The sequence below is a fragment of the Pelodiscus sinensis genome, chromosome 10, assembly GCF_049634645.1.
Source record: "Pelodiscus sinensis isolate JC-2024 chromosome 10, ASM4963464v1, whole genome shotgun sequence".
Lineage (NCBI taxonomy): Eukaryota > Metazoa > Chordata > Testudines > Trionychidae > Pelodiscus > Pelodiscus sinensis.
Genome location: NC_134720.1, coordinates 49,497,352 through 49,509,711, shown reverse-complemented (window position 1 = coordinate 49,509,711; position 12,360 = coordinate 49,497,352). Strand labels below are relative to the sequence as shown.

At 62.7% G+C, this 12,360-nt stretch overlaps 1 protein-coding gene across 1 annotated transcript in view; it reads right to left on the bottom strand.

Moving 5' to 3' along the window:
• Positions 1 to 11,989, bottom strand: part of ECEL1 (endothelin converting enzyme like 1) — a 28,672-nt gene extending 16,683 nt beyond the window's left edge. Inside the window, exons 1-2 of the mRNA XM_075938148.1 lie at positions 11,903 to 11,989; positions 9,228 to 10,100 (exon numbers count right to left, since the gene is read on the bottom strand). Coding sequence (XP_075794263.1) covers positions 9,228 to 9,983 — 756 coding nt within the window. The 5' untranslated portion in view covers positions 9,984 to 10,100; positions 11,903 to 11,989. The remainder of the gene's footprint in view (positions 1 to 9,227; positions 10,101 to 11,902) is intronic.
• Between the last annotated feature and the right edge of the window lie 371 nt (positions 11,990 to 12,360).

The following is a 12,360-nucleotide window of genomic DNA, read 5'->3' as shown; positions in this document are numbered from 1 at the left end:
CAAAAAGGATGTGGACGCATTGGAGAGGGTCCAGCGGAGGGCAACCAAAATGATGAGGGGGCTGGAGCATATGACTTATGAGGAGAGGCTGAGGGACTTGGGTCTGTTTAGTCTGCAGAAGCGAAGAGTGAGGGGGGATTTGATAGCAGCCTTCAACTTCCTGAAGGGAGGTTCCAAAGAGGCTGGAGAGAGGCTGTTCTCAGTAGTGATGGCAGAACAAGGAGCAATGGTCTCAAGTTGTGGTGGGAGAGGTCCAGGTTGGATATTTGGAAAAACTATTTCCCTAGGAGGGTGGTGAAGCACTGGAATGGGTTCCCTAGGGAAGTAGTGGAGTCTCCATCCCTAGAGGTGTTTAAGTCTCGGCTTGACAAAGCCCTGGCCAGGTTGATTTAGTTGGAATTGGTCCTGCCTAGAGCAGGGGGCTGGACTTGATGACCTTCTGAGGTCTCTTCCAGTTCTATGATTCTATGATTCTAATGCTAACGAACCAGTGCCACCACAACCAACCTTCAGTGAGGAACTGGCTCTTTGGAGCCACCTTTTGACAACAGACCGGCCCTCTGGAGCACCGTCTGCCCCCTGTAGAGCTAACCAACCCTCTCATAACAAGCCGGGGTCCCAAGGGACCCTCCAAAACCAGAGCAGCCCGTCTGCACCCACCCTGCGCCAGGCCCCTCCCACAGCACCCTTGGGGGTGAATAAACCGGGCTCTGAGCTGTCCGTCCCCAACCACCGAAGGGTCCATAATCCACAGCCCATCCCAGTCCGGCTGAGCCCCCAGCCTGTGCCCCCCAGCCATGTGCCTCCCTGAGCGTGCCACCCCCTCAACTACTCCTCTGTGTCGGGCGCCTGCCCCAGGCTGGCTCCAATCTCCCGTCCCTGCCTTTTGCCAGCCGGTTGCACCAGTGACACGGGGATTCTTCTACCCGAGACACCTGTCCCGGTGGACCCGTTTGTGCAAATGACTCTGTGGGCGAAACCGCCGCCAGGGAGAGGCCCTTGCCTGGGAGCGCTGGCCAGGAGCGCCCACCGGCCCAGCCCTGCTGCCCACCACCGGCCCGCCGGCCATTTTTCATGGGAGCGTCACTCCCGGGAAGAAGCAATCAGCTAATGGTGCTGCCTCGCTGCCATCAATTGCGGGGACGTGCAGCTACACTGAAAGAATTAATCTATCCCCTTGGATCCCCCCTTCCAACCTCCCTGGGCGGGGGGTGGGGGGATCCTGCTGGGAACGGGCACCTTGGTGGGGAAGCGGCTTCACTTAGAGCTTTCTGGGGCTCCTGGATCTCAGCGCACTACCCCCTGACGCCGCAGGTTCCACCCCGTGCGGGGCTGGTTTCCACACTGCCCCCCGGTGCGCCGGGCGGTTACTGCGCGTCGATGGGAACTCGGACAAATCCCTGGCAGTTTGCGTGTGAGCAGGGGTATCCCCAGCCGCAGCTTGCTGGCCTTTCCTGCTGTGCTGTGTCTTGGCTGCTGCCTTCCTCCTCCCCAGAGGTGGCCGCATTACCCTGGGGCTTACCAAGGGCTCTGGGCTGTTCAGGGCACTGGAAAGCATGAGACTGAGACATCCAGCCCTCTGTCTCCTGGCATGGTCCATGCTAACCCCACCCCGGGGGCTCTCAAAGCCCCTGTGACCCGGAGCAGAGGCAGCCAGTGACTGGTAGAATTGTTTCGGGGTGGAGGGAATTAATGGGGTAGGGTGCAAATAAAGCTCGTTCAGTAGCCTAGCGAGTTGGGAGTCAGGGGACTTGGCTTCTGTTCCCAGCTGCCACTGCCCTGCTAGGGGTGGTCACAGCCCTTTCTGTGCCTCAGTTTCCCCTCTGTCTGTCCTCGTTTAGATTGTGAGCTCATTGGGCCAGGCGTGGACCCTGGCTCCCTGTGTGCACCTGTGCAGTGCCCCTCCTGATTTCTGGGTGCCCCTAGCACGCCACTAGCGACTCTGAGGCAATGTCCATCCAGCGGTCCCCAGCCTATTTCTCGACCCCGCCGCGGCACAGATCCTGAGCAGCCAGGCCTAGCGGGCTGCCCGTCGTAGGGCTGGGCTCTCCCCACCTGGGGCATGTACAGAAACCCCGGGGCAAAGCCCCAGCCCTTGGCTGCAGAGAGCACATGACGTTACTGGATTCTGATGTGAGCATGCAGAGAACATGGGTGTGGTGTGTTTGCCCCACATTTTGTACCAAGTGGGCCCCAGGAGGTGCCTATTGAAAGCGGCTGCTTTGCTGAGTCTGTGGAGGTGCAGGTGTGAGTTGTGTATGTGACGTGATGAGTGTTGGCTCTGCGCTGGTATTCCAAGTGTTTGCTTTCTGGGAGACATCACCCGGCCTCACCCGCCTATTGTGAAAGGGGGACCAGTCAACTGGACCGGAGCACTTGACTGACAGTGGACCATATGTGGAGCCAATCCATAGCTGAGGAATTTTGCAGTGAAGCTTCTGACCAGCATGTCAGCCATAGACTCAGGCCACTAAGGACCGAGTCGTGCATGGAGAAGTGACAAACTCCCTTTTAGGAGGCACTTTCGCACAGCGGCTGAGTCTAGACTGGCAAGTTTTTCTGCAAAAGCAGCAGCTTTTCCGGAAAAACTTGCCAGCTGTCTACACTGGCCGCTTGAATTTCCTCAAGAACACTGACGATCTCATGTAAGATTGTCAGTGTTCTTGCGGAAATACTACGCTGCTCCCGTTTGGGCAAAAGCCCTCTTGCACAAATGCTTTTGCGCAAGAGGGCCAGTGTAGACAATGCAGTATTGTTTTGCGCAAAAAAGCCCCGTTGGCGAAAATGACGATCGGGGCTTTCTTGCGCAAAACCGCGTCTAGATTGGCACGGACGCTTTTCCACAAAAAGTGCTTTTGCGAAAAGCGTCTGTGCCGATCTACACGCTCTTTTCCGCAAATGCTTTTAACGGAAAAACTTTTCCGTTAAAAGCATTTGCAGAAAATCATGCCAGTCTAAACGTAGCCCCAGGAGAACAATGGGTTTCTCTCCACATGGGAAAAGCTATAAAAAGGGCCCTACAGGTTCCTCCCTTTGTCTTCTCTCCAGCTCATCTCTTCAGAAGCATCGGTGCTACCCTAACAGAGGTTGTAGGCCAGAGACTTGTAAGCCGGCTGAGTATTCCATCTCTGCTACAGGCCTGCACCATGAACGCTGCAATCAGTGTAAGGAATTTGTTTCCTTTGACAGTTTTATCCTCACCCTATTCTGTCTTCCTTTTTATTAATCATCCTTTAGATGTTCGTTTCTAAAGGACGGGGACACCGGGCTCTTTTGGGTAAGATCTGAGGTACTAATTGACCTGGTGTGACGGTGCATCGGGGTTCCCCCGACTCCTGCACCCCCGTAGTGGCACGAACAGACTCCGCCAGCCAGTAGAATAGAGGGCGTTTATTGCTTCTCCAGGGTACAGCACAGCACAGATGTAATCTGGTTACAGGGCAGGCCTAGGATGCCTCAGCCCCCCTTGAGATGGGGGAGACTGGACCCCTAAATCCCAGCTTGCTTAGGCTGCTTCCTCCATGATATCAGATAGAAACTGCCCAGGGGCTGCCCTCCACCTTCCTCCCTTTGTTCCTCTCCCTGGGAGGTAACCAGTAGAACAGGTCACCTCCCTGACCCATCAGCTACTCCGCTGGGCCGTGGTACAGACAACAGCCAGTGGGGTCACCCACAGCCCACGCCTAGCAACCAGCAAGGTACCCGCACTACGTCACACCTGGGAACGTGGCTGGTTCTTTGGGAGAACCTGTTTTCATAACCCCACACCTGGCTAAGCTGCGGCGCTGGCGGTGGCAGACGAGACGCTGGAGTGTCTGAGGGGATTGCTCGTGCGACTTCTCGCTGGCCGGTGCGGCAAACAGAAGGGCTCTGGGACTGGTTTGGTGCCTGCAAGGGGAGGATCCCCCGTCCTGGGCTGTAAAAAGTCCCTGTTTCTAAGCCATTGGTCCTGCTTTGCCCCTCTCGGAGATGTGCCCCAAAACTGTTCTATTACAGAGCCCCCCGAGCCATAGGTGGGGGGTTCCCTGCCTCGGGGCTGTCAAGCGGGGGTGTCACATGGACTGAGGCTGCCCCAGCTGAGCAACGCCCCCCCGCAGCCTGACCCTTTACACGTTCCCACCCCGTGCAGGGAGAGGGGGTGTTCCAGAGCACTCGGCAAATGCCACCAGCCTGGCAGTAGGCCAGTGCCGCCGGAGTGGCACAAGGGCGGGGGAGGGGGAGAGGGGCATGGGCTTCTCGAGCATGGGGGAGGGGAATGGCCAATACTAGATTCGTTACCCATATGCTGGTGAGATCAGAACCCCTCCCCCACATGGCTGAGCTGGGCGGAGAGCCCCCCCCTGCGCCGTCTCTTCCACCAGCCCCCCCAAACCTGGGGCCATTTGGGGTCCTTTATCAGCTGTGGCCGCTAGAGGGCACCAGGCTTTTGCCAGGCTGCAGCCAGTGACCAGAGCAGCCTCCCCGAAGCCAAGGGGAGCCCCCGAGCTGGGCGAAGAGGGCAGGGGAAGTTCTAGTCTGAGCCAAGGTCCCTCATCTGCACTGGCCGCAGCTCCGGCCATAAACTCCCCAGACCTGGCCCCAGCCCCCTAGAGTCAGAGCACCAGACGCGCAGTGGGCACACGTGTGAAAACAGTCACGCTCCTCTGCTCCCCCAGCACGTCCACACGCCCCCAGCGTGTATATACACACATGTGCACACGCTGCACACACACGGCCACACTTCCCCAGTGCACACTGCCCCCAGGGCATGCTCGCACACACAGCCACCCCCGCACATACACACACCTGCACGCACGTCACGCACACACAGCCACACTTCCCCAGTGCACACTGCCCCCAGGGCACGCTCACACACACAGCCACCCCCACACATACACACACCTGCACGCACGTCACGCACACACAGCCACACTTCCCCAGTGCACACTGCCCCCAGGGCACGCTCACACACACAGCCACCCCCGCACATACACACACCTGCACGCATGTCACGCACATGCAGCCACACTTCCACAGTGCACACTGCCCCCAGGGCACGCTCACACACACAGCCACCCCCGCACATACACACACCTGCACGCACGTCACGCACACGCAGCCACACTTCCCCAGTGCACACTGTCCCCGGGGCACGCTCGCACACACAGCCACCCCCACACATACACACACCTGCACGCACGTCACGCACACGCAGCCACACTTCCCCAGTGCACACTGTCCCCAGGGCATGATCACACACACAACCACCCCCTTAGTGTGTATATACACACCTGCACGCACGTCACGCACACGCAGCCACACTTCCCCTCTGCACACTGCCCCCGGGCATGATCTCACACACAACCCCCCCCAGTGCATATATACACACTTGCATGTGTGTCATGCACATGTAGCCACAATTCCCTGTGCACACTGTCCCCAGAGCAGGCTCGCACACACAACCACCCTCCACCATGCATGTCCACGCCCCCTCAGTGTGCACATGCACCCTCCCCCATCATGTACATGCCTTTTAGTGTGCATACTCACACACTCCCCTCCTTAGCACACCTGTGCCCCCAGCACACACACACCCTCCGGTGTGCACAGAATGGGCACAGTGCTCTGCCATGGGGTCTACACACTCAGTCCCCCAACGTGCACACATCCACGCACCCATCTCTCGATGCCCACCCCGCGGGGGCGAGCACACGCCCAGCAAGCGCACACATACACTCCCCCAGCGTGCACACAGATGCTCCCCCAGCACGTACCCGCACACGCACTCACACGCTCCTCTGTACACACGGCGCTGTCGATCGCCTGGAAAATTGCCTGCCATGCTGCTTTGCTAAACACTGCAATTATGCGGAGGGAAATTGCCTTTCCGAAGGTCCCCTCCTGTATAAGTCACATTAATTCGGGTATAAAAGCTTCTCCTCGGTCGGCGTGGCGCCCAGCTCGGCTGTGCAAATAAAGGCCAGTTGCCGAGCGCGGCGTCCCACGAGCCTCGGCTGCAGCTGAGCAGGCAATTAGCGCCGAATTGCGCTTGCTAGTTCATTTTCCAAGCTCATTCGACAAGAAGAGGGGAGCCAGGATCCCACGGCTGGGCCGGCCTGGAGCCACCCCACGTGCCGCAGCGGGGAGCCAGGGGTCAGGGGAATAGAGCCCCCGTGTATTAACCAAGCCCCCAGCAATGCAGGCCCCAGCATCCTGCCACGGAGGAGGGCGGAGGGGGGCCACGCGGACGGAGGCACAATCCACTGCCAGGGTCCCGCTGATTCCATTTGCTCTCCAGAGTTCAGAGCCACTAATTATCGCGGGCTCGGGAGGGGGAGAGGCTGGCAAAGGACGGGGGAGGAGGGATCGGGCATGCCTGCTCCTCCACACGGCTTAGCCAGTGCCCCTCACTCCTGACTCGTAGCCCCCTCATATCCCAGTCCCGGGCGCCTACCTCAGCTCATCCTTTGCCTCTAATCCTGACCCTGGGCTTCCCACCCTCAGCTCTGCCAGGGCACCCGTCCCCCTGGAACCCAGAGCTCTAGGCATTTCTTTCTTTCTTTCTTTCCCAGCCCCACAGGGCAGGGCAGGTCCCGCTGACACCGATTCAGCGCGCTCCTTGCGGAGTCAAGTGAGACCAGTCGGGGGAGCCAAAGACCGAGGCATCGCTAGACAGGGCTGAGCGTGTGTCTGCACTGCCCTCTGCTGGGTGGGATTGGAACTCTCCCCGTGTGTCAGAAGCCCTATGCTCACCGCTGCCACTGGCGAGTGAGACGCTCTAGGTTCTAGCTACACTGGGGAATTATTCGGAAGTAAAGTTATTTCCAACGAATGACTCCTGAAATAGGTAAGTCGAAACAGCACAGCCACACGACAGGGGAACCTCCACATGGGTCCGAGGCAGGCTGCCTTCACGGGGACGCACTGCCTCGACTTGCAGCCCCAGGAAGCACGGGGGAGAAATTACTTCGAATGACGCCGGGGGGTCGTTCTTTCGAAATCGCAGCAGCGTGCACACACGCCTTGTTATTTCGCACGGACTCCCCAGTGTCAACATGCCCTAGGTGACCCCTGCTGTGTTCCCATACACCCCCAGCACCTGTCCAGCGGAGGGGAGCTGTCTCACCAGGGCTCTGTGAGCCATGGGGCATGGAGCTGTTGTGTGCTGGGGGCGAGGCCCTTTGGATTTCAGCCTTGCAATGGGAGCTTGACCAAGGGTTGTGGAACAGTTTACCAGGGAGCTTGGGGCATTCTTGCTGACCATTTTTAAATCCCGATGGGGTGTTTTTCTAGAAGATGGGCTCTAGGAACTGTTCTGGGGGCAGATCGCTGGCCTGTGCTATGCAGGGGGAGTGATCAGATGAGCTGAGATGATCACAGTGGTTCCTTCTGGCTTTGGACTCTAAGACTTTGCTTTGGTTCTTTCTTGGGCCATCGGTGTCTCTTAATGGGAAAGCCAAGTGGTTTGGAGCTGAAACTCTGGGGCTGCTCTGTGTATATGGGGGTGGCCCTCCCCATGGGCTCTGTGTGGGCATTGACAGAGCAACGCCAGCACAGGGCACCCTCAGGGCCCGTCTCAAGGCACGGTCTATGAAGCATGACGCAGGGGTCCGGACATTCACCCCACATGGGCTCTGCAGAGGGCTGGGGTGGGAGCCTTGGCAGAGCTGAGGATGATGTGTGGGGGGCGGGGAACTGTGGGTCAGGATTAGAGGCAAGGGATGAGCTGAGGCAGGAGCCATGGGCTGGGCTATCAGGGAGGTGCAACGGGCAACGTCTCCTGTTTGATTGGCTGGCGCCTCTGGAACTGCGGCCGGCTCCAGGAGTTAATTTGATGGTGTGAACATAAGAACATAAGAACGGCCAGACTGGGTCAGACCAAAGGTCCATCTAGCCCAGTATCCTGTCTGCCGACAGTGGCCAGCACCAGGTGCCCCAGAGAGGGTGGACCAAAGACAATGACCAAGCGATTTGTCTCCTGCCATCCCTCTCCAGCCTCTGACAAACAGAGGCCAGCGTCACCATTTCTATCCCCTGGCTAATAGCCTTTTATGGACCTAACCTCCATGAAATTATCTAGCTTCTCTTTAAACTCTATGAGGGTATGTCTACACTACCCCGCTAGTTCGAACTAGCGGGGTAATGTATGCATACCGCACTTGCTAATGAAGCCCGGGATTTGAATTTCCCGGGCTTCATTAGCATAAGCGGGGAGCCGCCATTTTTAAATCCCCGCTGCTTCGAACCCCGTGTAGCGCGGCTACACGGGGCTCGAACTAGGTAGTTCGGACTAGGGTGCCTATTCCGAACTACCGGTACACCTCGTTTCACGAGGAGTACCGGTAGTTCGGAATAGGACCCTAGTCCGAACTACCTAGTTCGAGCCCCGTGTAGCCGCGCTACACGGGGTTCGAAGCAGCGGGGTTTTAAAAATGGCGGCTCCCCGCTTATGCTAATGAAGCCCGGGAAATTCAAATCCCGGGCTTCATTAGCAAGTGCGGTATGCATACATTACCCCGCTAGTTCGAACTAGCGGGGTAGTGTAGACATACCCTTATAGTCCTAGCCTTCACAGCCTCCTCTGGCAAGGAGTTCCACAGGTTGACTACACACTGTGTGAAGAAGAACTTTCTGTTATTAGTTTTAAACCTGCTCCCCATTAATTTCATGGGAACGTTCCTGCTGGGATGGTCCTGCAGCCTGCGGAGCTGGGCCCGGGCTTAGCAGGCTAGGGAAGAGGCCTAGCAGCTTGGCCAGGAAGAAGGCCAAGGAACAACTGGCGGTACTAACCTGCGTCTGGGATGAGAGCATCTGACCTTTGCCTGGGACCCCAGTGCCACAGACTGGCCAGGACTGGAAAGAGGGCTGCAGATCAGGACGGAGGGCACCAGCAGAGCTGTGGATGGGGAGCCCAGGGCTGGGAGAGCCAGGGGCTGCAGGGCGGGGTTGAGGGGCATCAGCAGAGCTGTTGGGGAAAGTCCTGACGGAGGGGAGAGTGCCCCGCACTAGGCCACCCATCCAGCGCCCGGTAGCACAGCGCCCCCTTGTGCCACGCTGGAGCTAGTGCTGTATCCACAGTGCCCCATGGAGAGTCACCCGACCGCCAGCGGCAGCACCTGGGGCCTTCCTTAGAAGTCTCCCCTCCAAGTACAGGCCTGGCCAGACCTCCCATGACCTTAGCCTGTGGCAGGGTGGCTGGGATGCTGGGGTTCTTGCCCCGGGCCCGGCCCCCCGGCGTGCTCACTCACCCGGATGACGTAGCGGGAGGAGTTCTTGTCGTCCAGGCTGACCGTGAGGGAGAAGAGCACGGCCGTGCTGTAGACGCCCTGGGTCTTGTAGAGCAGCTCGTTGAAGTCCCAGCGGGCGTGGCGCCCGGCGGCCGCCCCGTCCCAGCCCCCGCAGTCCTCGATCACCTCCAGCATGGGCCGCGGCCCCAGGCGGTCGATCTCGCCCATGTCGAGGCAGGAGCGGAAGAAGGCCTTGACCTTCCTCTCGGCCGAGGCCCGGGAGGCCCGGCGGACGGGCTGCTGGAGCAGCAGCCGGAGCTTCTCCTCGTTCTGGTCGCCGACGGTGGCGATGATCCCGTAGTGGAGTTTGTCCTCCGGGATGCTGTGGCGGTGCAGCCAGCTGCCGCAGGCGAAGGAGTAGAAGTCCTTGCAGGGGTCGATGGTGGGGTCGATGTTGCTGCTGATGAAGTGGGAGGCCTTGGCGAAGGCTTTCTTCTCCTGGCAGTCCTCCAGGCAGTAGGCCGCGGGCTCCATGGCCAGGTACTTGAGCAACAGCACGCAGCCCAGGATGACGCACAGCCCCGCCGCGAAGACCAGCCCCGAGAGCAGGCAGACCTCCCGCCGGCTCCAGCGGGGCAGCCCCCGGCGCGGCTTCTTGGGCCCGGCCCCCAGCTGGAGGTTGAAGCCGTTGGGCAGGGCGCCGCTGTTGTACTTGCCGGCGTACCGCACCTCCTGGAACTCGTCGTAGTGGGCCGTCAGCGAGTAGGTCTTCTCCATGCTGCCGGCCCGGCCCCGCGGCCCCGCGGCCCCGCTCCGGGGCACGTGCTCAGGGCAGACGCCGAGGGGGAGCGCTCATGGCTCAGGCCCCTGGGAGCTCCTGCTGACTCGCTGTGCCTGGGGGAGTGGGGAGACTGTGAACCGGGAGGGCGTCCGTCCCCTCCCCCCTCAAAGCGAGGCTGAGGACGAGCCGGACAGCCTCAGCATCCTGCCCACGCTGGTCTCCCCCTAAGCGCGGGCTCCGGGCAGGGTCTGTCTCTTTTATCCTTCCCAGCCCCGGCACCCGCCAGCCGGGCAGCCCCAAAGCAGCTAGCGCCTGTGGCTCTGGGGTCCCCCGGAAGAGGGAGGGTCACAAGGGGGGGCAGCGGCTGGGAGGGGGGTCCCCTGCTGAGGAAGCCTCTGCCCCGGGCAGCCTCCCAGAGGGGGTGACTTTGCCTGGGTCTGACCCCCACGGGTGGGGTGGGGACAGCAGGACCTAGGGGCTGCCGAGAGACAATGGAAGCAGGAGACAGGATGAGGGGGGTTTGCTCCCATCCCCCCACCCCAGTGGCTTGGTGGCTCCAAGCAGAATTCCCCAGGGGAGAGGCCCCCCCACTTTTGCACCCCTCTCCCTGGCACCCCCACTTTTCCCCTGCTGGGAGGGGCTCTGGGGGCCGCGGGGCGCTGGGCTCAGAGTGGTCAGAGACCCCCAGTTCCTGAGCCCCCCTCCCCGCGGGGCTCCCAGGGACAATGAGTTGGGGGCCAAGGGACGGAGCCAAGCCCGGGCCGAGCGCAGGAGCCCGGCTCCCCGCCTTGCCTGTTCGGCCGGGGCCGGGGCACGTCCTGGCGGCGGCTGGGGAAGCGGAGCCTCGCCCCGAGGGACCCGCCGCCCCGCCCGCGAACTTCGCTCTCCCCGGCGCTGCTGAGCCTGCGAGAGGACCCGGCAGCCGGCGCCGGGAAGTTGAACTTGCGGCCGGAGAAGCCGCCGCGCTCTCCCCGGAGCGCACAACGACCCTCCAGCGCCCGGTCCGGGGGGGCGGGACCCTCCAGCGCCCGGTCCGGGGGGGCGGGACCCTCCAGCGCCCGGTCCGGGGGGGCGGGACCCTCCAGCGCCCGGTCCGGGGGGACGGGACCCTCCAGCGCCCGGTCCGGGGGGACGGGACCCTCCAGCGCCCGGTCCGGGGGGGCGGGACCCTGCAGCGCCCGGTCCGGGGGGGCGGGACCCTCCAGCGCCCGGTCCGGGGGGGCGGGACCCTCCAGCGCCCGGTCCGGGGGGACGGGACCCTCCAGCGCCCGGTCCGGGGGGACGGGACCCTCCAGCGCTCTGGGGGGGGGGGAACCCTCCAGCGCCCTGGGGGGGACGGGACCCTCCAGCGCCCGGTCCGGGGGGACGGGACCCTCCAGCGCCCGGTCCGGGGGGACGGGACCCTCCAGCGCTCTGGGGGGGGGGGAACCCTCCAGCGCCCTGGGGGGGACGGGACCCTCCAGCGCCCGGTCCGGGGGGCGGGACCCTCCAGCGCCCTGGGGGGGACGGGACCCTCCAGCGCCCGGTCCGGGGGGGCGGGACCCTCCAGCGCCCTGGGGGGGACGGGACCCTCCAGCGCTCTGGGGGGGGGGACCCTCCAGCGCCCGGTCCGGGGGGGCGGGACCCTGCAGCGCTCTGGGTGGGGGGGGACCCTCCAGCGGCCGGTCCGGGGGGGCGGGACCCTGCAGCGCTCTGGGGGGGGGGACCCTCCAGCGCCCGGTCCGGGGGGGCGGGACCCTCCAGCGCCCGTCTGGGGGAGCGGGACCCTGCGGAGCCCGGTCCGGGGGGGGGGTAGTCGGGACCCTCCAGCGCCCGTCTGGGGGAGCGGGACCCTCCAGCGCCCGGTCCGGGGGGACTCTCGATCCGCGGGCGGCGGGTCCCCGCGCGGCAGGCAGGGGCCAGGCGCGGCGCTTACCGGGGCTGGAGGCAGCGGAGCCAGGCGGCAGCGGCGGCAGCCAGAGATGCTCTGGGCGAGCGGCTGCCGGCTGCCTTGGGAGCGGACAGCCCCCCCCCCCCCCTCTCCCGGTACCTGTCAGCGCCTGTGCTCAGAGCCGGCTGCGGCTGGGGCCGGGCGGGGGGGACCTGCCTCCAAGCTCGCCCAGCATCAGCCGGCCTCCCCCGCGGCTGGCCGGGGGCAGCGCTGGGTCCTCGGGCACATGGGCCGGGCGTGGCTCCTGGCACTGAAGGGACCAAGGGGCAGCCTGCCCAGCTGGCTCTGGCGTGGGCACTGCTGGGGAGGGGGAGGCAGGGGGGGCTCAGGCCCCCCCCCGTGATAGGAGCCCCGTGTTCTCTCCCCCCCCCCCGGATGGCAGGCCCAGAAGGTGGCATCTCCGGGGTAGGCACCAGGTGGGTTTGATGGGCACTGGTGGGGGC